The sequence below is a fragment of the Miniopterus natalensis genome, chromosome 7, assembly GCF_054644295.1.
Source record: "Miniopterus natalensis isolate mMinNat1 chromosome 7, mMinNat1.hap1, whole genome shotgun sequence".
NCBI classification, from domain to species: domain Eukaryota; kingdom Metazoa; phylum Chordata; class Mammalia; order Chiroptera; family Miniopteridae; genus Miniopterus; species Miniopterus natalensis.
This window is the reverse complement of record NC_142087.1, coordinates 14,698,565-14,725,005: the sequence shown is the minus strand read 5'-3', so window position 1 is coordinate 14,725,005 and position 26,441 is coordinate 14,698,565. Positions and strand designations below refer to the sequence as shown.

The 26,441-nt window shown below is 49.6% G+C and overlaps 1 protein-coding gene across 3 annotated transcripts in view; it reads left to right on the top strand.

Annotated features, from left to right (window-relative positions):
* Window positions 1-365: 365 nt before the first annotated feature.
* The window catches only part of HM13 (histocompatibility minor 13), a 37,576-nt gene continuing 11,500 nt past the window's right edge, over window positions 366-26,441 (top strand). Inside the window, exons 1-9 of one of the 3 annotated variants that reach the window (XM_087818820.1) lie at window positions 369-619; window positions 8,601-8,699; window positions 9,038-9,166; window positions 13,776-13,858; window positions 19,269-19,357; window positions 21,401-21,486; window positions 21,587-21,712; window positions 22,453-22,510; window positions 25,104-25,187. In XM_087818820.1, coding sequence (XP_087674946.1) covers window positions 437-619; window positions 8,601-8,699; window positions 9,038-9,166; window positions 13,776-13,858; window positions 19,269-19,357; window positions 21,401-21,486; window positions 21,587-21,712; window positions 22,453-22,510; window positions 25,104-25,187 — 937 coding nt within the window. In that variant the 5' untranslated portion in view covers window positions 369-436. Of the gene's footprint in view, window positions 620-8,600; window positions 8,700-9,037; window positions 9,167-13,775; window positions 13,859-19,268; window positions 19,358-21,400; window positions 21,487-21,586; window positions 21,713-22,452; window positions 22,511-25,103; window positions 25,188-26,441 lie in introns of all 3 variants that reach the window. The other 2 variants (XM_016200607.2, XM_016200608.2) reach the window with 2 other exon arrangements.

Below are 26,441 nucleotides of genomic sequence, written 5' to 3'. Positions count from 1 at the left end.
GCATATAATGGGCTATTCAACTGGTCAGGGAGGGGGGAACCGTGGGGTACCGGATGAATGCGTGCGTGAGTAAGCAAATTCTCAGTTATGAGGATCAGGGCCTGCGGGGCGGTCTCCTGGGCCGAGGCGACGGGCTGGGCCTGAGAGTAGGATGCCGGGGTCTCCCTCGGGACGGACGCCCGCCCCGGCAGCCGGGGTCCTCTCTCTCCCTCGCCTAGCCAGTTGCTTAGCAACCGGCCGCCCGGCCCTCCGCCTCCGCTAGGGGGCGCGCGGGCGGGGAGGCGTGACCGCGCACGCGTGCGCAGCCCGGCCGGCGGGGGGCACGTCACTTCCTGTTTCTTTAGGGGAACGTGGCTTTCCCCGCAGTGCCCGTCTTCCCTTCTGCGATTCCGCTGCAGCGGCCGAACTGGAGTCGCCCCCGGAGCGCAGCCTCGCTATGGACTCGGCCCTCAGCGACCCGCATAACGGCAGCGCCCAGGCGGGCAGCCCGGCCAACGGCACGGCGCGGCCGCCCTCCACGCCCGAGGGAATCGCGCTGGCCTACGGCAGCCTCCTGCTCATGGCGCTGCTGCCCATCTTCTTCGGCGCCCTGCGCTCCGTGCGCTGCGCCCGCGGCAAGGTAGGGGCCGCGGCACAACCTGGTGCTTCCCGCCTCCCACCCGGGGCACGGCTGGCATGGACCCGCCGCAGAGGGAGCTGACACCGACCCGTCCGAGGCTCGATCCCCGCCCCGGGCCCGCTTCCCGCGCCCGGCCTTAGGCGCCGCCACATCTGGGCACCGACCCGCGAACCGGCTGCTGACACCTTCCTCGAGCAGGGCCTGGTTTCTAACGCTGTCAGCCGACCCTCCCCGATTCCGGCACTAACTTCTGAGGCAGGCACCCCGTCCCACGCCCTGGAGTAACCCCGGCCTGTACCTGGCGGGCACTGGCCCCGAGAATTCCTGACGGGCACAGCCTCGCGTCATCCCTCTGTGAGGAACCCTGCCGCTCCCCATCCCAGGGCAGATTCTAGCACCCAGGCCCATCCCCGGACTCTGACACCTGTCTGACTGGAATCTGGCCTGTCGTGTGCTCTCCCAGAAACCCCAGATCAGGCCCTTGCCCCTGCCTCTAAAAATTAACCCAGGAGTGTAGCCCCAGGCCTGCCTACGGTGTTTTACATCACTTTCTGGAACCAGCTCCAGCCAGCCCGCCCCTCAGTCCCTGGCACCTTGGTGCCTCCCTTTTTAACCAGACAGAGACACCTTATTTTGCTGGTTTCCTCTCCCTGACAACCAGCTAACCTTGGCCGACCAGAGCCCAGACCCAGTTCTAATCCCTAACCCTGTTCCCACCCCAGGCCATGACCCTACCTCAAAGTAGCCTTTCTCTCTATGCACCCAAGACAGTCCCTCCACCAAACTGGGCCTACCTACTGAGCGCCTGAGCTGCTGTTGGCCTCTTGGGTAAGACCGGGCCAGACCCCATCCCTGGTTTTCCTCAACTCTGTCCCATTGGATACCAAAGAGAACCCCAGCACCTTCCACCTCTCCGCTTCCTCCCCCCTCCCTTCTTCCCTATATTAAGTCCTCTCTAGCCCCTTCTGCCAGTGGCTTCTCACTTCCTGGCACCCATCCCCTCCTCCACCGCCTCCTGATCTGCAGCTCCTTGCTGCTCCTCCCCACACAAACCTGAAGCTGAGCCTAAGCGGAAGCTGTCTTACCCAAAGAGGTCAGGCCCACAAAGCAGCTGCCACTTTTGAAACTGCTAAAACCCGCACTCTCGAAACATTACCCAACTTGAGCAGTGGCTGAGGCCTGCCACCTTCCTTCCTCAAGATCCAAGAACTCAGCTGCTGGTCAGATGCAGGGGGCGTAGTCAGGGAGGGTGGCCCCATTTACCTTTCTGTTCTGCCTCGTCTAAGCAGAGTTCAGGTGGCCTTCAGCCTCCCTCCCGTACCTTTCAGGGAGACACTTGGTGCAGGGAGAAGTTCTGAAATAGACCAGGACAAAGGAGGTGAGGGGCAGCATATGTAAGCTGGACGGTTTAGCTGAGAGGCTCCCAAAACTATCTTGAGTAATTCTGGGCACCTTCTCCACGTATGGATCACTAATCTCTTCAGAAAACACCTTCCAGGCAACAAAGTTTCCTTCCTGAACCTCCAGTATTGTCTAGGGTGTGGGGATGCTACAGAGATAAGTGGGTCAGAGCCCTGTCACCAGGGAGTTTAGGTGTCTGGGTGAGGGAGGAATACCTAGCTCTGTGATTGTAATACAGGGTTTAGGGAGAAAGGCTGAGCACACCTGGCGTGGGGCAGGGCAGTTTTGTGCTGAAGGTGGGCTCGAGCCTTAATGGAGAAGACATTCTGGGAATGAGGAAACCAGGTAATCAGGGTGTGAGGCAGTTTAGCAGATGAGGTGGCTGGAGCAGAGGGTCTGGATAGAAGAGAGCTTTAGGTCCACCGTTGCCTCTAAACACCTCCCCCCAGCATCTCCTGCGGGACAGCGCGGGTGGAAGACTATGCATGAAGCTGTAAACACCCTGATCCTTACTCAGCAGCCCCCCACCACCAGTACATCCTAAAGTTTACAAAGCCTTTTTGATTCAAGTGGCATTTTGGCCTAGGGAAAGGACAGGCCCTGAGTCATGCTTACCTGGTCATTTGGCAAGGAGAGAGAAAAGTCAGAATGGGGGCCCAAGAGTTTTGATTTCCCACCAGTGTTAAACCCCAAAGCCAGCTGAGAGAGGGCATGTGAGGACAGAATTCTCCCTGGGACCAACTTGTCCAAAACAGGCAGAAATATTGGGGAGAAGGAAGCGGAGGATCCAAGAGTGTGTTAGGGAGAAGTAGGCATGGGAGGAGTCATCTTGGAGGGTACCCATTCCTGTCAGAGACCTGTGTTCCCTAAAAGGAGCAGATCCCAGGCCCAGCAATAGCTGCACAGCAGATTGCTTCAAAGGCGCTTGGCCTGTAACTCAGAGGATGCCCTCAGCCAACTGGAGCGGGCTCCTGCTCTATGCCAGGCCCTGGGCTGGGTACCAGGGGTGCCAGGACAAAGAAGGCCAAGCCCTGCGCTCACAGAGCTGTCACCAAAGAGAAACAGGTGTGTGACCAGACAACTAAACTGAGTGCTGATGTGCCTCTTAGAGTTGGCAGCAGTTGTCTTTGCATGGACGAGTGAGAGCTCAGCAGGCAGACCAGGAAGGAGGGAGGCCTGGGACCACAAGCAAGGTGGGGAGTAGTGTGATGTGAGGCTTGGATGGGGGGACAGAAAGATGCTCAGGGAGCCTATGGGTTTTCTGAGGTACTGAATCCTGGAGGCAACGCAACAGTTAATCTTCATAGTTACTAAATTACTGCACACTTGCACTTGGGGGGGAAAAAATTCAAGCAATGCAGAAGTAAAAGGAAAAGCCTCCTCGGTACCACTCCTTGGAAGCAACTCAGTTGGATGTTTGGTGTGTAACCTTCCAGAACTTCTGTGTTTATACAAACATACGTGTATGCCTGTGTATACCCATATGTAAGTTTATTTTATAATAATGAGGATTTAGCGCTGGCCGGTTTGGCTCAGTGGCTAGGGTGTTGGCTGTGGACTGAAGGGTCCCGGGTTCCGTTCCAGCCAAGGGCATGGACCTCAGTTGCAGGCTCGATCCCTGGCCTGGTCAGGGTGCTGGAGGGCAACCAATCGATGTGTCTCTCTCACATTGATGTTTCTCTTTCTCTCTTCCACACTCTCTGAAAAGCAATAGGAACAATATCCTCCGGTGAGGATTAAAAAAAAAGGAATTATAGGGCATAAAACTCTGCAGCTTGATTTACTTTTTCTTTAACAATATCTTGGTCACTTCCTATGTCAGTACACGTAGATCTGCCTCGTTGTCTGCGGCAGGGAGGGTGGGTGATGCGTGCCCGTGGCATAGAGTCCAGAGCAGGGGGTGCCCAGTGAGGCTCCCACCAGTGGCCCTCGTTCCCCTCAGACGCAGACCCTGTTTCTTGGATAACCATCCAAAAGATTCTATGCCTTTACAAATAAGTAAACATGCTTTCCCCACTTTTGCTGCATAACTATTATATTTTATTATATATACACTCCTTTGCACCTTTCCTTTTTTCATTGAATATATATTGGCGATAAATATGTCTACTTATGGAGTGGTCGTGTTCTTATCTGATAGCTGTCCGGTGTCCCGCCTGTACCCCAAGCGTGACTCCGGGACCAGCAGCAGCAGCATCACCCGGAACTTATGAGAAATGCAGATTCGGAATGAGAACCTTAGGTGGGCCAGTAGTCTGTTTTCACAACCCTCCTGGTGATTCTGATGTATGCCTAAGTGTGAGAGCCCTGACTTAAAGTCCTCTGCTGGTCATTGAGGTTGTGCCAGTCCTTTGCTGTTACGAAATTTATCTCATACAGTTATTTCACATTTGTCTGTGTATTTGTAGGATAAATTACTTGAAATTGATTTGCTGGGTCAAAGACAATGTGAGTGTTTTAATTTTACCAAATTATCCACCATTGGGGTTGTATCAGTTTACACTCCTGCCCACAGTGACCTCGATTCCTGTGTAATGGCTGCTTAGTAGTTCATTCTCCGGAGGGTTTTGAGCAGGTATGTGATACAGTCAGGTCTCAGCTTCCGAAAGGGCTCCTGGCAGGGTGGTAATAGGCAGGAGGGAGAAAGGAAAGAGGCCGGTGAGGTGGTTGGGAGCAGAGGATTGGAGTGGGGGGTGTTAGTTCAGGAAATGCTTAGGAAGCAGAACTGTGGCAGGGTAGTGAGTGAGCATTGTGGTAAGGAGAGGAGACCCTGCGATCTCCAGCTGGAGTGATAGAGTAACAGGATGGTCCACAAATTCCGGAGCAAATTCCAGAGTGTTTCTAAGGCATGGCCTGGAAGCAGTACTCCAGAGCCTGAGCTAAACCGATTACTTGAAGCCGGGCATCTGTCTCCCCTCACTGCTTTTGCTTCCACCCTGATAACTGAACATCCAGAATGTCACTAGAAGCTAAATTTATTTCTGCTACTGTGCCAGCTTTCCCCCCTATTCAAATTATGTTTCGTGTGTCAGAAGCTATTGCATTCACATAGGAGTGTCTGGTTAAAAAAAAAAAATCCAAGTTGAATTAGAAAATCCTAACAACATTTTTTATTTTTGTAACTATGATGATTAACTGTTCTGTTGCCAGGAGTCTGTTCCTCAGAAAGGACCCCGGCTTCCTGAGCATCTCGTCACAACTTTCCAGCAGAAATTTCCAGATAGGAAAGGCAGAGGGCACCTAGGGAGTAATAGCCAAGAGTTTGGGCTCTGGAACCACACGGCCTCATTGTGAATCCTGGCTTTGCTGCTTGCCAGCTGTGTGACCTTAAAGCAAGTTATTTCACCTCTCTGACCCTCAGTCGCCTCATCTATAAAATGGAGCTACTAAAAGTACCTGCTTCATACAGCTTTTGTGAAGATGTAAAATGCCTAGAACAGTGGTTGACCCCTAGAAGGCTCTTGTTAAATGTTATCCTTGTTACTGTTACTTTCAGTCAGATTTCAAGTCTCCCATCCTGACTCAGCATTACAGCATGGGATATTTATAACAGTCACTCATGGAGGAGACCTGATTCCTTTGTTTGATGGAGCATCTGTTCAGCCTTGGTTTGTCATCAAATAATATTAAGCCTCTTCCCGCCCAGGATACTGGGCTGAAATGAATGGAATGTGTAGAAATGAGCCCTAACATTGATTGGTAGGTGAAGCCAGAGTCCACTGTGTACTTTCACACCTGTGTGCTTGGCCTTTAAGTTCTTCCTTAAGTGGCATCTGCTCCAACCACTTCTGACATTCCCCTGCTTTCGTGCAGAAGTAGTGTCTAGTTTGCTTTCTCATGATTCCTGTGTATATAATACAAAAATTGTTTATACAGCTTGAGTGACAAGCTCAAGGCACAGCACTGAATACTTCCAGTGCAAAATTCATAGACTCCTGACAACTCATACTACAGCTGAGGAAGTTGAGGCCCTGAGAGAGAATAACTCCCAAGGTCCCACAGCTGGGGAGGCAGAGCAGGCAGACTGGGCTTTCTGACATCAGAACCCTCTCTCAACCATTTGGCACTTGTACCATGCATCGCTTCAGTATACATGTCTTACTTTGTCACGTGTCACAGCATATTGTAATATTCTGTTTGCTGTCAAGGTCTTATCCTGCCTGCCTGTGAACTCTTTGAGGTCAGGAGCTAGTTTTTTTTTGGGGGGGGGGGTAAGGGGGTTGGTTTATTTGTATTGTGTGTGCTCAAACGTAGGAAACATAGAATTTGTGGAGGTACACGGGGGGGGGGGGTGAGGAATTTACCCAAGCCCCCCAGCACACTCCTGACAAAAGCAGAAACTAAGGGCTGAGAGAGAAGGGAGGGATGATAACCCTGCCTCTCAGTGTCAGTGTTGTTCACCCACCCCCAGTGTTGCCACCTGCCAGCAAAGCTTCCAGAGAATGACTCACACAGCTGCCTCAGGGAGCTCCAGAGGGGAGCTGCTATCTTCCAGTCCTGTACCTGTGCCCCTCAGCCATGCCTTTGTGGGGGTTTGATGAAGGGAGCCTCATCACAGCTTCTCATATGATCACAGCACTTTAGTTTGCCAGGATCTTTCACATCTCATATCTCATTTGGTTTAGGAGACCCTTTTAGAGGTAAGTAAAACTAGAGATTGTCACCTGTTTGACAGATGAATAAATGATTTGTCTCAGTCACCCAGGAAGCCATTAAGAGAGCAATGAATACCTTGGCTATACTTTATATGCATCGTTTTGCACACGTGTGAATTATATCTGTAGGAAAAATTCCCAGAAGTGGAATTGCTTGGTCCAAGGATATGTACATTATGCTTTCAACAGCTATTGCCAACGTGCTCTACAGCAAGACCAGTGTGGGTCAGCCCATTTTCCCCACAGCCTCACCGACTCAGCGTATTATCAAATTTGTGGATTTTTGCCATCCTGATGATGTAAAGTGGAATCTCAGGGTATTTTAATTTGAGCTTCTCTTGTTAAAAGTGAGGACGAACATTTGTCCTGTGATTAAAAGCCATTTGTAGTTCCTATTCTGTGAATCTTCTCTTTGTATCTTGACCATGTGCAGGTTATGATTTGACGCACCTGCCAAGCTGCACTCCCCAAAAGGCTGGACCAGTTTGTACACAAACGGGTGGCATATAAGCATCCCAGTTCCCCACCCCTTCATCTCCTAGTGATCATTTCATGGGCTTCTTGCTCTGTGCCCCCATCTCCTTCCCCTTCTGCAGGCTTCCACTGTGATGCATGAGGGCCTCCCTGGGCCAAAATCTGCCTCTCCAGGCAGCTTCCTCCTTAGCTTGTTTTGGCCTGTTGGTTTTTAAGAGGCAGCTGTGAGCCAAAATATTAATGAGACTACAGCTGAACATGATCTCTTAGGGACACTGGTGCCTTATTCACAGGATGGACATGATGGTGGAATCTCGGGCACTGAGATGAGTCTGTGGCTGTTGTGGAGAGAACTCTCTGGCATGAGCAGAAGTCTAATCTGGTGTTGCCAGGACTTTCGGTAGCTATAATATAAAGTAGAATTAGACATAATATGCAGTGAGAGTGGCAGTTGTGAAGTAGGCTTATCCCAGTGGGGGATCTGGAAAAGCTTCGTGGCAGTGACATTTGCTGGGTCCTTGGGGACTGAGGATTTTGCCTCGCAGAGGGCATGGAGAGCATCATGGTCCTGAACACTTTTCACCCTGTGTTTAATGTATGACCATCGATGGATTTTCATTAGAAAGTCTTTTGGTATGAATTCTATAAAGCTGTTTAATTCCTATGCTGCAGTATTACTCCACTTCCATTTGTTTCCATATTTATAATACTAAAATTATTTTGATTGCATTCCGTTATTTTTCATGTAAACATTTATCCTCTGTCAGCTTTTTACCACATCACATTCCTGCCAACTACAGCATCTGCCATGGTAAATTCAGTTGTGGCTTTCACTCTTACCAGATTGGGTTTTCCCAAATTTCTTAACTTTTAAGTGTTGTCAAGATTGGCTTCTCACTGCAGTGCCTTCCCATGTGCAGGTCCAACCATTGTCGGTTTTGTTGGTTGTTGGTTTGTTTCCACACAATATTCACTACCTACTGGATAAAAGATTAATCATATTTACCTCTTAGCTAATCCATAAGAAAATTGGAAATAGTTCTCATGAATTCTAGGACAACTATTGTCATCTGTTTCCAGAGTTTTGGGGGTTTTTTCCAGTTATTACATACTCTGACTGCCTCTGCCATAGCTCCTCTCCCCAGGTAAGCCACATGTGCATGGGATCCTCCCTGGACTTTCCCTGTCAGGGTCCAGATTTCCTCAATGCCAAAATAGTAGGATCAGAGCATCCTGCCCCAGGGTGGTTAGGCAGCACTCCTGGCAGAGGGAACAGCATTAACAAAGCCTTGAGTTAAGAAAACATACGACCCCTGAGGCACCAAATTGAACCTGGGCAGAGCGGGAAGGAGATGAATGAGCTATTGGGGCATCAAATTCTCACCAGTTTCCAGCCCTTGGAGGCCAGAATCACACCCCTGCTCAGTCGGCACCTTTGTTCTCTCCTCTAGAATGCCTCGGACATGCCCGAGACGATCACCAGCCGGGACGCCGCCCGCTTCCCCATCATCGCCAGCTGCACGCTCTTGGGGCTCTACCTCTTTTTCAAAGTAAGTCTTTGCCCTCTGTTAGTCATTTGGTTTCAGTAACTTTATTTTATTTTGTTTTTTCCATCATGGGAGGCATGCATGTTTATTTATAGAAAATAAAGAGCAGGAAAAAATCATCATAATCCACCCCTAGACCCACTTCCCAGAGACAACTGCTATTGGTGTTTGGGACTCTGTCCCACCAGTCTTGACTTCTTTTCTGCGTGGAGCTTCTTGTTTTGTTTGCGTAATACCCATTTGGTTTCATGGTACTATTTATGTTGGGATGGGGTATAGCTTGTGTCTCAGACATACCTCTACCATACTAATTGCTTTTTTTTTTTTTTTAATTTATCGAGGTTTATTTTCCTAATAAAAGTTACACAGGCTCAGTGTTGAAAACCTGGAAAACACAGAAAAATAAAAAGGGAAAAACAGCAGTCATCCAAAACCCCTCCTCCAGAGACAGTCACAGATTCCCTTTTGAGGTGTGTCCTTCCACCATTTCTCCCGTGCATGGTTTTGCCGTCACTGTGACCATGTGGTGTGTTCAGTTTTGTAGCTGCTTCTTTTCCTTCCCATTAATAACATCATAAGCATTTTTTCATGTTACTGCAAACTCTCTTTAAACTACTTTTTAATATAACATGTCTTATTTTCTAGTTATAAAAGTAATATACGCAGAAAACGTAAAGAAAGGGAGGGGAAATATCAAGAGAGGGAAATATACACAAAAGTAATCCCTTTTGACATTTTGGCCTATCTCCTTTCAGGTTTCTGATAAGCCTGTTTTTAACGTAACTATAATAATCATTGTAACAGTAGTGTTGTGTCTTTTTTTTAAAATAGTGTACCACAAGCATTTTTTTCCTGGTCAGTGAAAATTCCTCAGGGACAACCTTTAATTTACATTTTAAAAATACCATATACATGGTTAAATTTTTTTCAATCTAAGGGAAGGTGTAAATGAGCCATAATCCTCTTCTCAATATAGTTTCTTATGAATCTTTCATGTACAGATCTACATTTATGGTAAAATTTAAAAATACATATTTCAAACATGTGATTTTTATCATGGAGATATTTTTGTATCAAGACAGTTAAATCTGCTTCATTCTTTTTTTTTTTTTAATGGAGTTTTTTGCTTTGTTTTTTTAAATATATCTTTATTGATTTCAGAGAGAGGAAATGAGAGGGAGAGAGAGACATAGAAACATCAATGATGAGAAAGTCATTGATGATCGAGCCCGCAACCCAGGCATGTGCCCTGACCGGGAATCAAACCCCGATCGCCTGGATCCTAGATCGATGCTCAACCGCTGAGCCACGCCCAGCCGGGCTGCTTCATTCTTTTTAACAGCCACTTGCAGGCCTGTTTTATGGCTGTGTCCTGAGAGGTACTTAGTGCTGGGGCATCACAGCAGTGCTGCCAGGAACGTCTTCGTGCACATATCTTGGCCCCTGGACATATTTACAAGTGTATCTGCAGTAAGATTGCCAGGTCAAATAGCGTCTCTGTTTGTAATTTGGACAGATAGTGCCCCATCCACCCAAAGAGATTATACCAGTTTACATTCCCTCTAACAGTCACAAGTGTGCTGGCTTCCCGGTATCCTCACCTGCATTGGGTAGCATCCAGATTCTTTGTTTTTACCAGTAAAATGTAATTGCTAATGCCTGTCTCCTGGTCCATCGCTCCCTCGTTGTTGGATCAGTACTACTCTTTTTAATGGTTTCAGGATATCCCCCTAAGCAGATCCACCGTGGTTGCCTTACATCATCCCCCTCACTTTAAACAGAAAAAATCATTCTGATTTTTATTCTTATCAATAAATAAGAGTGAATCAAGTAATATGAGGTATTGATCAGTTTTGGTTTTGTTTTTTTCCTTTTTTTCCTGGACCTCAGCTGAAAAGTTTATCAAATGCTTTGGTTTATAGCACAGCGTCATCAATTCATGCCAGGTCCCACTCCTTGTCCCCCCTCCCCCATACCCCTGATGCCCGCCTCATTTCCCACCTCCTTTTCCCGCTCTGTCAGAGGTACCTGCTCTAATGGTTTGATTTATGTCCTTAGATGTGTCTCTTTGTAAAATATATGGTGTTGGTGCATCTGTGTGTATTGAGTGAGGGTCTAATTTCCGTAAATAGAATTGTGCAATACATCTCCCTCTGTTTCCTTTTTCTTTCCCCTGTACTTTTGAGATCTCTCTGGGGCTCTGTGTACATTTAGCCCATTGCCTCTGGTTTGGCTTTTAGCAGATATTTCTCAAGTCTCTGCCTTGCTCAGTGCCAGGAATACACATCCAGGCCCTTGCCTCAAGACCTTCTAACATATTTAGTACCTAGGATTCCTTCCTTAGGCTAAATTCCCTAGGAAGGAATTTCTGGTAGCAGAGGGTGTGCACATTTTTATTTAAGGCACTGGATGTCTGTTGCTCGGCCTGTCCTCCTCTCCTGGCAGGTAAGCCCAGCCTGCCTCGTGCCAGAGGACACAGCATACCTCTTCCCCATGTCTCCAGAATGTCTACGCCCACATTTCTGAAAGGCAGTTCTCCTGGACAACACAGCCACCGGATTCCTCCCGGGCTCCAGACTGACAGCTGGTTAGTTGGTTTGTTTAGCAGCAGCTGTCACACAGCCCTTTTCCTCCTTTCCTGAGTGTTTCTAAACTGGAGTTTCTAACATTTCTCAAAATCATAAAATTTACTTAATTCCATCTCATCTAAAATTGATTGCTTTGAGGCAGCTCATGAAAATTAAACTTTCTAGCAGCCAGGGCACCAAGAAAGCGAGACTTGGCGCACAATTCCTAGTCCACAGAGTCAGGCCAACCAGAAGCTCAAAGGTGTAGCCAGAGAAATTTTTCCCAAGGGCCGCATTGGCAGAACACTGTGTGAGAAGTACACCACATCACAAGTAAGACACAATCTGCATGCCTATGTTCATAGGTCTTTTTCTCATAGCATTCACAATATAGGCCACTGATTTGCTCATCCATTCACTCATTCTATAAGCGTTTATTGAGTGCCTACTACACACCAGGCCCTGTGCTGGGTGCCAGGGACACCAGAGTAAGAACAACAGCCAACCCTTCCCTGCCTTCAAGGAGTTTCTTGTTAAGCAGTGGAGACAGACGCTCATTAAATGATCACATAGGTAAATGAGAAGGTACAGTGCTAGGAAGTGCTGTGAAGGCAAGGTCTGGAGCACCAGGGAAGCACAGAAGAACCATCCTGGAATGAACCCCAGCTCCTGCCCAGACCCTCCATATTAGATAACAGCACCTCCATCCACATTGCACTGCTCAGGCAAAAAACCTGCTCCCTGCTCCTTCTCAGGCCTTATGCTAGCCCCTGAGCACGTCTTGCATCTGCAGTTCCAGACCAAATCTGCAGTCTGACCACTGCTCATCACTTCCCTCCATCCCATCCCAGGGCACTGCCCTCCTTCCACTGGATTATGCAATGCCCTCCTCACTGGGCTCTGCTTCCACCTTTACCCTGTACTGTCTTCCACACAGCAGCAAAGGGATCCTCCCAGGCCATCACATCATAGCCGTCCAGGTCCAGCCTGTCTCACCCAGATGCATCCAAAGCCTTTTCACGGCCGTGCAGGGTCTGTCTCCCTCCTACCTTCCCAGCCTCATCTCTTGACCCTCTCCCCTTGCTCTCTCAGCTCCAGACTCAGTCCCTCACTATTCCCTGCACACATAAGCATGTACCCACCTCAGGACCTTTGCACCCGCCCTTCCCTCTGCCTCAAATGCTCATCCCCCAAATATCCTCACAGCTGCACCCTTTGTTAAGGGTCCTATCCTAAATGAAGTGAACGTCATCCTGTTTTGGGGGGGCTTTCCCTGGACACCTGTCTAAAGAGCAGCTCTCCCCACTTCTCTCTCCATCTACTTGCCCTGCTAGCTTTTCTTCTTGACTCCCATCACCACCTGGCAATATATTGCATATTTGTTTCTTTTGAGATTCTTTTTCCCTCACTGGCAAATGAACTCCATTGGAGCAGGGACTTTTCTGCCTTATTCCTTGCTAACTCCCCAGTGGTTAGCATGATGCCCTGCATGTAGTAGGCAGTAGGCAGTAAACATGAGCTGAATTAATGAGGAATTTCCTTGCCATGTCAAGGAAAGCTGCTCAGCTGAGAGCAGAAGAATGGTGAGTAGGGTTGGCCTAGGTGAAGAGAAGAGAGTGTCCGGGCAGCATGTAGAGCAAGAACAGGCATGGTGTGAGCTGCAACAGAGGAGGTGTGCAGTGGTCACCATGAGCGCCTGAGAGGCCAAGGTAAGGATGGAGGCCTTCAGCCATGAGAGCAGAGGGAGCTGCTGCTGGGAGGCTTTAAGCAGGGGAGTGACGTGATCACATGGGCAGATTTAAACCGATTCCAGAACAGCCCTACATGAGAGTGTCCAGTGTCCTGTGGCCCACACAACAGCACATTATCGCCTCCCAGTTAGACACCCTCATAACAAATTCAGAAGGCGATGCAGTGACTGAGGCGGAACATGGCAGAGCCTTCCCCAAGTCTAGAATTAACAACATGTGACAGTTGGCTTTGGATCACTGTGAGAGAGAACATTTCTCAGTTTCACTAACAATATAAGACCAAGAAGCAGCTGTCAGGGCTGGCTGTCTACCTCCCAGTCATCACCGTGGGAGGAGTTGTCCAGAAGAGCGTGATGTGGAGAGAGAGGCAGGGCGTAATCAGCATGCTCCGGCCTTGGAGAAGGAAACTGAAGAGTATGTTCTTAGGTCCAGACAGCTCTCTTGGGACTCTGAACCTCAGACTCTCCTCCCCCACGATTCCCATGCAGGACTCTGGACACAGACATAATATTGCCTGTCTCCGGGTAATGGAGCCACCAAGTGCAAACCCAGACTCCTTTGGGAGGTGTACCTGTGGTCCTCTCTTTTTTCCCCATGGCCACAGAAACTAGGAGGCCCCTAGTGCTGTCAGAGATTCTCCCGGACACTGTTCCCAACTCCAGAGGGGTGCAACCAACCTCCAGAAGAGAAGCGGGGACTCTGGTTTCCTCCCAGCCACCAGCAACCCTGACTTTCTGTTTCTCTTTGTATTTCTGCCTCAGATATTCTCCCAGGAGTACATCAACCTCTTGCTGTCCATGTATTTCTTCGTGCTGGGAATCCTGGCCCTGTCCCACACCATCAGGTCAGAAGGCATCTCTGCAGCCTTTGAAGCAGCTTTTTCAGGAGCCAGTACAGGGTCCTGGATGAGAACATGACCTTTGGCGTCATTCAGAGCCAGGTTTGAATCCTGGCTGTAAGACCCAAGGGAATCTTTCCCCTGTGTGACACTGTGGGTTACTTAGGATAAGAACCATAATTTCTCTGGGCCACAGTGTCCTTACAGGGAGTGATAGGAGTGTCCCCTGGTTGCTGGGAAAATAATATTTGTGAACAGTAATGTCAGTTACTTGTCACAGTACTGAGCTGAGTAATGCCGGTGCCCCCACCAGGTATTAGAGCCTGCTACACCAAGCACTGTGCAGGGCTCCTGGCACATGATCTTATTTTATGAGAGAGGGCAGTGTAGTGAGAAGTTAGAAGGACAGGCTCTGGAATTTGACTATCTGACTTTGAATCCAGACTCTGCCACTTAATTGCCCTGAGACTTTGGGCAAGTTAGTTAATCTCTCTAGCCTCAATTTCCTCACCTGAATGTGGAAGAAAATACTAGTACCTTTCCTCATGGGTCAGCTCTTGTTATCATCATTGTGTTAACCTGCTAGATAACCTTATAAAGTTAGCTTTTGCTTTTAATCCTGTTACATTTGAAAACTGAAGCTCAGACTGGTTAACAAATTTGCTAAGATCACATAGTTGATAAGCAGTAGGGCTAAGCTTCACATGCTTGTGTCAGTTCAATGGGGAAGAAGGACCTAGACCAGTGATCCTCAGGTAGGGCTGCTGTTGGCATTTTGGACATGCCAGTTCTCTGTGCATTGTAAACATTTGGCATCCCCAGTCCTCTTGCCAGATGGGAGTTGTGCCCCCAGCCCAACTATGAAAGCATCCCCATCTGTTTCCGTCTCGCCCCTTGAAGTGGTACAGTCTCAAGCTGAGAACCACTGATAGAGACCATGAGGCAGCCAGCAGGTCAGGGAAAGTTCCCAAGAGGAAGGAACGCAACTTGAACTCAGCTTGGAAGGGTAGGAAACCCTTCCAAGAGGTGTGAAGGAGGGAGAGGCCAGGCCAGGAGCTGGAAGGTCTGTGCGTGGTAAGAGGCAATCAGAATCTCGCAGAGCAGTCAGAGAGAAATCTAGAAAGAAAGAGTATTGCTCGCAAAGGAATTGAAAGCCAAGGTGAGTTTGGCCTCATTCCTCTAGGCACGCTGGCAGAACAGAGTTAGTCAGAAGTGTGAGCTCAGGAGGCAGGTGGCCCTGGAACCAAGACCTGGCTCTGCCAACTCCATAACTTGTGTAAGCTACACAAGCTCTCCGAGCACCAGCTTTTTCACCTATAAGGTGGAGATCTGCCAAGTACCTCCTGGTAGGGGCATGGGACACATCTAGGCATGTCACAGATCCGTAACGTGCCTAGAACACAGTGCCAAGTGCACCATGAGTGAGCTGCTGGCCTGAGGTCACAGCTGGGACTTGAACTCTGTTTTTTGTTTTGTTTTGTTTTTTATGTTTTCATTGATTTGGAAGAGGGGAAAGAAGAGGGAGAGAGAGAAACATCAATCGGTTGCCTGCAGCATACACCCCAACTGGGAATCAAACCCGCAACCTCAGTATGTGCCATGACTGTGAATCAGACCCGCAGCCTTTTGGTGCATGGGATGATACTCAACCAACTGAGCCACAGGGCTTGAACTCTGGTCTTTTGACTGAGTTCAGTGTTGTTCAACTACACCTACCTTCACCCACAAAATCTTGGTCTAGCCACCTTGGGGGAAGTCTAGTCCAGCCTCCATCCTACAAAATCAAAGGCACCTCTGCAATTTGGCCCTAGCAAGATAGTGGCAGACCCAGTCACTCTTCCTCAAAAATAGACCTCTCCCTTCCTGATGGCCCAGGGTGAGGTGGGGTCCGAGAAGCTACTTCTAGGTGCTGGGACCCATCCTTTCCCATCCTGATTAGCATCTTACCCCACCCCAACCCCCATTCCAGCTCTCGCCCATCCAAACCCTGCCTCTTTGAGAGGCTTGAAACCCTTACCCCTCCCTACAGCCCAACCACCATCACAGAGTGAGAGAACCCAGTATATTTTGAAAGCCATTGGTATGCCATGTGCTGATGCAGATTATTTCACTTTTATTTCAACAACCCTGCAAGAGAGCTCCATCCAGTTACTCAAACAGAATAATTTGAACCTGTATCATTTTGACAACAAAGACATTTTTTCCCTTTAGAAAATAACTGAGGAACACTGTCCCAAATTTGTCATGGATTAGCTAAGGAACAGTTGTTTGTCTACCTTTTAACAAATTCATAATTTTTGCTGATAGAAATTATCAACAGAAGATAAAACCAACAGCAGCTAAAACTGCACATGGTAAAATTTGTGAGTGACTAAAAATCATCAGAAGAACCATTTTCTTGATAAAATTTAGAGCACAAAATTTGACCTGGGAAGATTAGAACTTAAAAAAGCAGTGGAGCCCTGGCCGGGTGGCTCAGTTGGTTGCAGCATCATCCCGATGTGCCAGGGTTGTGGGTTCCATCCCTGGTTGGGGCACATGCAGGAGTCAACCAATGAATGCAAGGATGGGAGGAACAGCAACTCGATGTTTCTCCTTTCCCCTCCCTCTAAAATCAATTTTTAAAAAAATTTTTTTTAAATAAAATAACAATGGATAGCCATGGGCAGAAGAGGTGTTCTCACCATACAAGATCAAAGCTGTTCTCTGAAAAATGTGATATGGGCCAGAAACGGGGGGGGGGGGGGGGTGAATGAACTTGTTATTGTAAAATTCACATGGGAAAGAACTGAATTGGCTGAATATCATTTTAGTTTAAAGAAGAAAAAAAAGGAAGGATATTGATCTTACTTGGTCCAAAATACTTTCTCAAAGAAAAGTCTACAGTGTTTTTAGAATTCTGGTGAGCTGACTTAGAGTCAGCCCTTCCTCAGGATCCAACAAGATCTGAAGGTTTGATACAGGGAAACTGAGGCTCAGGACCACCGAAATTCACAGCTGGTAGGAACAAAGTAAGGTTTTGAGCCCAGATCTGTCTGACTCCATGGTCAGTATTCTTTCCATTTTGGGCACAACTGAAGGATAAGAGAGCTCAAAGGGGTTGGCCAGCCTCCCTCTCCCAGTGGGCTTGAGGTCTCCTGAGGATTGGCAGAGGAGTGGCATGCTGAAAGGCTCTAAGACCTGAGCCCGAGCTTCATCAGTCCCAGGGCTTGTGAGATTCCTTCCTCAAGCCTCTGTGGGAAGAAACCGCAGGTTAGGGTTCGGGAGAAGACAGGGCCTGCAGCCTACCTCTACCTTGCACAATCACCAAGACCATGCCAAAATCCTGTCTGCCAAGGAACCTCAGCTTATTTTTATCACCTGTGAGCTCACACCCCACCCAGCTGACCTTTGGAGGGGGAAAAAGGCCCAGAAACCCAAAATTTGCGACTCTGGAAAGTGGAGGCCATGTCACCATTTCTCTGACCAGTGCCTTCCACCCCCAGGGGAGAGGGCAACAGGATGTAGTTTCCCAACAGGAAGCAGTGACCTTTAGGTTTGACATGAGCCCATTGAGAGCCAGAAAAAAAGTCTGCCTGGTACAAAAGTCTGCATTCGGAGGCATTCAAGCAAGCATTTGCCAGCAGCCTCCCGGCATCAGGCCTAGCACTGGTGGGGTGAAGGTGATGAGACAGGACCCTTCCCTCAAGTTCATACTCACACCAGCCAGGTTACTTGACTTGCCCTGTGTTAATCCAGCAGCCTCTTTTCTTGGGATAACAAAAGTATCAGTGTGGAGACTTCCTACACTGAAGTTGAAACGCAGTTGAGCTTATAGGGTGCCAAGCATTTGTTTAATCCTCTTAATAAGACTATGAGGGAGGTATTGTAGTTTTCTAAATGAGCAAACTGTTGCACAGAACAGTTAAGTAACTTTCCCAAGGTTACACAGCCAGTAAGTGGCAGAGCTGGGATTTGAACCCAGGAAGTGTGTCCCCAGGGTCCCTGTTCTTAATTGCTGCACTCTGCTGGTTGAGAAGCCAAGCATCAAGCTTCTAAGGAGGAGGCCAGACTAAAGTAAAGGGCTTGGTTCCTTAGGCTTTCTCTCTGCCTCTGCACATACACTCTAGCTTCAGACTTTCCCAAAAGTGATTCAGCAAACTGAGCTGAAAGTAGCTTCCAGCTTCACTCATCCCAGCTTCCACCTCCCACCTCCTCAGAGCATGCTTGGAAGCCCACTCCTGATCCCATCCTTGGGCCTGCACACCTCTCATCATGCCATAGCCTTGCAGACTAGGAGGGATCGGCAAATGGGGAAACTGAGCCCCGAGATCCTTCTTAACTCTACATCTTTCTCCAAGGCTCAGGGTCTTAGAAAGATGGCTTCCTTTCCCCTGCCTTTACCACTGTACCCAGGTTACCTCTTGGCCTGCCTCCCTTTACCTGCCCTTGGGAACACCGCTCTGGATTTGCCCACCTCATTAGTCATGTCAGTCTGGTGTTGCCAGATGCTTTCTAGCCCCGGCTCTAGACAAGCGCCAGTGATGAGAGAAGCTCACAGTTCTTATGTCCCTGCTGTGAATCCACTGCTGGGCCATCTTCTCCCCTGCCCTCTCCTATCTTCACAGCAACACCTACCAAGACAGGTGGTGGTATTCCCACATACAGCTAAGGAGACGAGCCACTAAAGTGGCTCACCCAGGGCCACGCAGCTGGTGTGTGGCAGATTAGGCTTCAGGGTTGGACCACCCAAACTTGTAGCCACTCCATGCTGGTCCAAGAGGCCTGATATGCTAATCTTGCTCTGTAAATGACCCAGAAAAGAAAGCCTCTGTTCCCTGCCTGGCCAGGAAGCAGAGTATGCTGGGTAATGAGAAAAGAGGCCAGGCCCATCCTGGAGTTGATGTGAGGGTATTTCCACCCTAGGGGCTGTGATTCATCTGGCTGATCAAGTCCAGTGAATTTGTAAAAATCTCAGGCTTCACAAATCAAGAGAATGGGGTGACCATCAGGTCGTTTAACTTAGGTTAGGAAGGGAGTCCAGGAGCATGCATTCTTGACGAGGGATTTTCATACAGACAGTGCACGGACCAGACTTTGGCATCCATTGCTCTCCTCAAGACTGCATTTTACGTAGAAGCCTGCCTCTTTGTGTTCTTGGGTAATAACCAAGAGGCAGTATGGCAGCACTCGAGTCCAGGGACCAAGGTTCCCATCTCAGCTCAAATACTGATTGCCTGTGTGACCCTGGGCAGTCACTTACCTTCTGAGGGCCTCTGTTTCCGAATGTGTAAAATGGACACAGTTACACCTGCCTCTCAGGACAGCTGTGAGGCTGCTAGAGATCACAGCTGTGAATGGGGGCTTTGTGGGGTTGTTGGGGCTGTGGTTGCCCACGGGGGCTCTGTTTGCCAATCTCCTTTGTCTTTTCTTCCAGCCCCTTCATGAGTAAGTTTTTTCCAGCCAACTTCCCAAATCGACAGTACCAGCTGCTCTTCACACAGGGCTCCGGGGAGAACAAGGAAGGTGAGTGCTGCCCGCTTTCTCCTGCCTGGGATATCTTCCTCCTCCACTCCCCTTTGTCTCTCCGATGTTGGGGCTCTTCAGTAGAGCGAGTGATGGAGAAGGTGGGCTCTGGGGTCACACTGCCTGGGTTCACATCCCAGCTCTGCCACTGCCTTGCACGGGGGACTCCGGGTGAGGGCCATTACCTCTCTGAGCCTTGGATGTTTTTGTTGTGTTGGGTTTTTTTCTTCTGTAAAATAAAAGTGATGATCTGTTACCTCCCACGTAGGTATGTTGTTAGGACACGAGTAGGTGATGAACAGAAAGCATTCAGCACCCTGCCTGGCTGTAGTAAGCACTCAGTAAAAGTGGGCTGTCATAGCTATTTTTATCATGCTATTTTCAGTATGATTGCTCTTCTAGCTAAGCTTTGAAAGAGAGTCCATGGCTTTTTTTTTTTTTTTTTTTTTTTTTTTAAGAGAGAGAAGAAGGGAAACAGAGAGAGAAACATCTATCTGTTGCCTCCCTCACACCCCGACCAGAGATCAAGCCCGCAACCTGGGCATGTGGCTTGACCGAGAATTGAACCATGATTTCTGGATCCTAGGTCGATGCTCAACCACTGAGCCACACCCAGCAGGCTCCATGGCTTTTTAAAAAGTGTAAATTTTGTCCTGGGCGGAATGGCTTGGTTGGTTGAGCGTCATCCTGTGCACCGAAGGGTCGTCGGTTCAATTCCCAGTCGGGGAGCATATGAGAGGCAACCAGAGCTTACTGATCGATGTTTTTCTCTCTCCCTCTCCCTTCCTTTCTCTAAAAAAATCAGTGAAAACTTTTTTTTTTTTTTTAAATGAAAACTACATGGAATTGGGGAAAGCCTACGCTTTGGCATTAGTTAGGATGTGGGTTCAAATGGCTTGACCAAATGGAAGTTGTCTCTCATGTAAAAATCTGAGCTTGTGAATGTCGTACTCTCTTACTGGAGCCTAGCGCGTTCTGCCTTGTCCTTAAAGAGCAGTGAATTTATGCGACTCTTTTTTGCATGTCTGGTGCATCTGTAAATGATTGTTGAATTTTTTTTAATTTTTTTTTAAAGAAGGCTAATCTTGCACCACAGAGTCTTCAGGGTCCCAGGCTCCATTTGTCTGTTGCCGTTGGGTCAATGCCCTTGGGTCTGGGGTGGTGCACCATCACTCCATGGTTCCACCAGACAGGAGAAGAGGCAGCTGTATCACAGTCCCATTTAGCAACAGGGGAAGCTGGAAACTGTGGCCATGAGCTAGCTGGCCTCATGTCCAGATAAAAATCATTAGGGTACTATTACCACAGAGGAAAGAACGGAAATTGCGGCCAACCAGCATCTGCTACACTCTGGAATCTGAAAGAAATGGCTGTACTCTGTGACCCTGGGGATGCTCCACCTCTCTCTGGGCTTTCTTATTAGGAAATTTGGAAATGGTGGAGACTAACTCCCCATGGGAGCTGCTCAGGGACTCCCTTCTGCTTTTGCTCCAGGTGCCATCTCCTACCTTTTTCCTCCTCTACTAGTGACATGGGGCTGCCAACAACCTTCTTGATTCCTTTGGTGGCAAAATAGAAAGATTCCTGAGAGAACTGGGAGCTTGCCAGAGACCTGGGCTCAGTGGCAGCTTGCATTCATTGAGTGCCTACTGTGTGCCAGGCACTGGACTGGGCGCTACGTAAGGACCATCTCACTTGCTCCCCACAGCAGCCTATCAAGGAGGTGACGCGATCCTCATTTTACAGATAAAAAAACTGAAGCTCAGAAAGGGAACTGCCTCCCCCAAAGTCATCCACCTACAAGTGTAAAAGCTGTGCTTCCAGCCACTTCCCCCTGACCTTGTACCAGGCCTGGCCTGTGTTCCCTCTGAGCCTCCATTCCCTCCTCTAGGAAAATGGAGAGGCTGAGGTGGCTCCCTTGAGCACCCCCAGCCTGTGAGCCTCTGACAGTGCCCACAGCCATGCCCTCCTCCGTCCAGGGGCTGACAGGTGGGAGGGGCAGCCCCGCCCCGGGGAGTGGACTTACCCGGCCTCTCTGCCCAGAGATCATCAATTATGAGTTTGACACCAAGGACCTCGTGTGCCTGGGCCTGAGCAGCATCGTTGGCGTCTGGTACCTGCTGAGGAAGGTAAGTAGCCAGGGCCTGAAATGTGGGGGGCAGGGGGAGCACTGGGTGGGACAGTGCAGGGGAGGCACAGTGAGCTGGTCTCACTCCCACCTTCCCCCAGCACTGGATTGCCAACAACCTCTTTGGCCTGGCCTTCTCCCTTAACGGGGTAGAGCTTCTGCACCTGAACAACGTCAGCACCGGCTGCATCCTGCTGGGTGGCCTCTTCATCTACGATGTCTTCTGGGTGAGTCTCTTCCTACTGCCCTTTCTCTGCCTGGGCGGCAGTCATCTGATGGAGGGCAGTAGCCGTGGCCTGGAAGTCAAGGCCCCAGAGAAGGTCTTCTCTGTGCTCAGTTGCCCTCCTCCATGAAACAGAGGAGAGAGCGTGTCCCCCGCTGGCTGAGAGCTCACCCTGTACCTGGTGCCTTCAGCCACCCTCATCTCTTTCTCACGGTGGCCCTGGCAGGGGTAGTTAATGCTGATTAATGGGCCTGGCATGGGCACTAAGCTGTGAAGACAGAGGCTGCTGTTGATTGCATGCTCTGGCTACACAGCCCTAGGCTAAGGGACCTGCCACACTGACACCTAGAGGCACTGCTGTGGGATTGTGGTCGGCCTGTTGCAGGCACCCTTTCTCCAGTCCCAGGCAGCCTCTTCTTCCCTTAAGTGATACTGGAGGGACATCTCTTGGAAGGGGCAAAACATAGGATAAACATAGGGTGCCTGGCTGGGGGCCATCGGAGGCCCTTTTCCGACTCCTTTGAACTGCCCCTCTTTGTTGCCCAGAACCAGGACCCCATGAAGTGTCCCTATGACCAGTGTGGTGGCCACCTGCTCTCAACTTCACATGTGCTCTGGAGTCCCTCCCAGCTTCCTGCCCTCTCACTGCAGATCTCAGACAGTGGGACATCGAGGAGCCTGAGGTCAGCCATTCTGTCCCACCCAGCCCCCACTTCTTTCTCAACTCCTCTCTTCTCCTTCTAGGTATTTGGCACCAATGTGATGGTGACAGTGGCCAGGTCCTTTGAGGCACCAATAAAATGTAAGTGACCACCCCCACATAGGGAGCCCCTTTGCCCCCACCCCAGTGGCCCTTCCCCTTGTGGTCCCTGTTCTGATTATACCTGTCCCTTAGCTCTTCCCCACACACCTGGTCCTCCTCCAAGCTCTCCTGTATCTCTAGCCTGCTTCCCTTGTCCTCATTGATTTATCTGGCTGTGTTCACACCCAGCCACCCTCTGCCCAATCCCTGGCCTCTAGCCACTTGGTCACAGTGCGGCGTGCTATGGGGTGAGCTGGAATGGGAGCACCTGTGGCAGAGCATGCAGGGGCACTCCAGAAGAGGAGACCTGAAGCTCCCCCACTGGATCCCTTTAGCCCCTAGCTATCAGGCACCACCTGTCCCACGTGCCTCACACTGCTCTAGTCATGTTCTTCATGTACACATATCATTTATAAATATAGAAAATCCAGCTACAAGCATCTTTAAACAATGTGGAAATTTTGTTACTACGCTCTGTAGCAAGCCCAGTGGTAGAGCGTCTCATTTGGCTTAATGAACCTCAGTGGAATCACTAAGAGCCAAGGTGATCTCATCCCACCCTGCCATTCTCAGCATGCCCGCCTGTCCCTTAAGCTCATCCCTTCATGATCCCAAGGTGGCTGCCACAGTTCCCAGCATTGATTCCTCACATGGCCATGTCCAGAGGCAGAAAAGGGAACCTTTGTCTCTCTTTCATCGAAGAGGAATGCCTTTCCCTAAGTGCCCCTGTAGCCTCCCTTATATTTCACTGTCCAGAATTGGGTCACGGCCAAATCCAAAGCAGTCATCAGCAAGGGGGATGGGGAAAAGCATGACTTAAGATTCACCTCCTGGGCTCAGGAGACCCAAATTGGAGGCTGCCCCACACAGGCATGAGAGCAAGGCTGAAGGGAGGGTCACATCGGGAAGATATGAACAGCGAGGAGCCCCACAGGAAGCACTGGCTCACGGCAGGCGGCAGGTGGAGTGAGCTGGCCTCGGAGAGTTGATTGATAGCTGTCTATCTCACAGTCTCCTCCTCCACTGCTGCAGACAGGACTTCTCTATGAGGCGGAGAGGGACTTGTGGCCACACACTGCTCCTAAATGCCATGGTCCCAGCTCAGTGGCCCCGAGGAAAACAAGTTTCTCCCAGCTTTGGCCAGGCACTCCCACCAGGGAGATGGAGAATCAGGCTGGACAGGCTTGGGTCACTGCTCTCCCCAGTGCCTGAAGGCACAGTATTTGAATTAGCATTCTCCCAGAAGCAAGGATGTCAGGTGAGGATAATTCCCCAGAGCAAGAGACCAGATGCTGGGCAAGCAGAACAACAGTAATTCCCCACATGCTTTGAGGGATGGACCCAGCCAAAGTGTCAGGAAAAGCTTTCCTGCGTCATGAAGGGTGAATACGCATTTACCAAGCATGCAGGGGCAGTATGGACATTTAAAAGGTAGAGTGAGTATGGCTTCGGCAAAGGGCTGGAGACAGGACACTGCATGGAGGGCCCTGGAAGCAGAGACTCCCGGAGGGAGTGTGACTGAGTTTAGGGGAGCAGCAGGAAAGAGGCTAGATTTGGGGAAACTAAGGATATCATGCCAGAGAGGTTGGACAGTGAGCCATTGGAAGGCTCTGCACAGGGAATGACACTGTCATCTTTGGTTTCTGGTGCTCAGAATCTGGTTTTCGGGCTAGGGGAAGCCAGTTGCCCTCCTCTGCTAGGAGGAGCACTCAGAGGCAGTATAGCAGAGTGGTTAAGTGCACATACACTTACCCACAACCACCAGTGTGCCTCTGCGTATGGACCACTGGCCAGAGCTGGGTCACATGTCCGCCCTGAGAAGCAAGGGAAGTGGGGAATTCAGGGACCAGGCTTGTCTGATCGTCTCAGCTTACAGCACACTTGATCCATCACCTGGAAAGGCTGCCCACACAAAACCGGGACTGGGTCAGTAAGAAGGCATGAGGCAGCCGTAAACAACATGCCAATCATCTAATTCTCACCACAACCCTGTGGTCTCAGTTCTGTTGTTATACCCATTTCACAGGTGAGAAAACTAAGGCACAGAGAAGTTAGGTAACCTGTACATCAGACATTAGAGCTAGGATTCTGACCCTGAAACCCACACCTATCTGTTCTACTCTCAAGGACCTGAGGATGAAATCTAGCTACAGAAATACAGAAAGAGCCTATAGCTCAGGCTCCCCTGCTTTAGAACAAAAACCCCTTTCTGCCATACCCCGTCATAGTGAGACAGAAAGCCTATGAGATGTCAGCATTGTGTGGGCTCTTTTACCCCTTTTATCTACTTGGCTTTAGGATCGATCCCATTTAACCAAAGGCTTCCATTGCTATATAGCTCAATAACGGCATTAAGCCTTTGACCAAATGATCCTAGAGCCTTCCCTGCTCTAAGCAGCTGTGGTTTCAGATGAAGACATTGCCCTTCAGCCTGTCACCATCCTCTTGCCTCCTTGTCCCTGTCCCCCCACCCAGAAATGCAGGTGGGTGAGTTTCCTACAGCAGAGCTTGGGGCTCAACCTGTATTGTAGGCAGCAAAGTCAAAATGAGCTGGGCTGTCACCAACTCCTTGCCTCCCTGCCTCCCCCTGCAGTGGTGTTTCCCCAGGACCTGCTGGAGAAGGGCCTCGAGGCAGACAACTTTGCCATGCTGGGACTCGGCGATATCGTCATTCCAGGTGACTGGGCCAGGGCTGGGGGAATGTTCCCTGGATCAAGGAGGAATCCTATGAAACAGACTGCCTTACCCAGTGGTAAAGGGAAGGGGAAAGATGGTTCCACATCCTCACTCCTGGCTTAGCCCAGGGTTTAGTAAAAGAATCCACCTCAACACACATGATAGAGCACCAGTCATATGCCAGGCCCTGAGCTGGGCACTGGAGGGACAGCAGTGAGCAAGAGTATCCTCACAGAGCTCTGGCCTGGTGAACAGGCATTACTGAAGAGCTACAAAAATAAATGTGTATGACAGACTGAAATACACTAAAAAAAAGCACACACATTTCATGAGTCTTGAAAGAATCTGACCCCTCACACACCTACACAGTATACTCCCCTCGCCAGTGTTGGCAAGTATTATAGATGCGCTAGAACTGACAGGGTCCCCTTGGACCTCCTCTCCCAGTGCTGCAGGGCTCCGGGGAGAACATGCCTGTGTGTAAACATGGGGCACCGTGGATGTGGGCTCCTGTGTCTGCATCTTGGCTGAGGGATATGTGCACATGCCTGCTTGTCTGCATGAGCTGGCCTTTGAGCTCATTATCTGCATGTCGTTGCTAGTAAGTGCACTGTGGATGTGGGCACAGGTGCCCTTGTCTGCAGACTGATCATGGGCACACGGTCTTGGGGGTCACAGCCTCGCCTCCTTGGGGCACCATCAGCCTAAGCAACCAGTCAAGAGACTGAGACAAAGCTGAACTGCCACTCTGAGGGCAGCTGTAGCGGCGCAGTCAAGATGTATGTGTCTACAGATCTGGGCCTGGTGATGGGCAGTGAGCAGCCAAAGGGCATACTTGTTCCCCTAGCCCTGGAGGATTAGAAGTACCCTGGTGCTTGCTTAAAAGAAGAAAGTGTGCAACAATTAAAAGCCAATTTATCTTCTACTGCAGGAAGTAGTAGCAGTGCTAGTACCTGGGATGGTACAAGCACTTCTGCTGTTACACTTCCATTTTGTGATACATTTCGCGGTGAAGCAGAGTCTTTCTCTCGCATGCCAGTGAGGAAACTGAGGCTTAGAAGTGAGGGACTTACCTACCTTCACACACTAGTAAGGAACAGGGCCAGGACTGAGACCAGGTCTGACTGCAAAAATAGGTGACACTGTCAGCACTGCTCTTAAAATAGTCATTACAGCAGTAAGATCATCACAACAGCTACCATTTGTCAAGCACTGTGCTCGGTGCTTTTCGTACATTTGCTCTGCTACTGCTAGC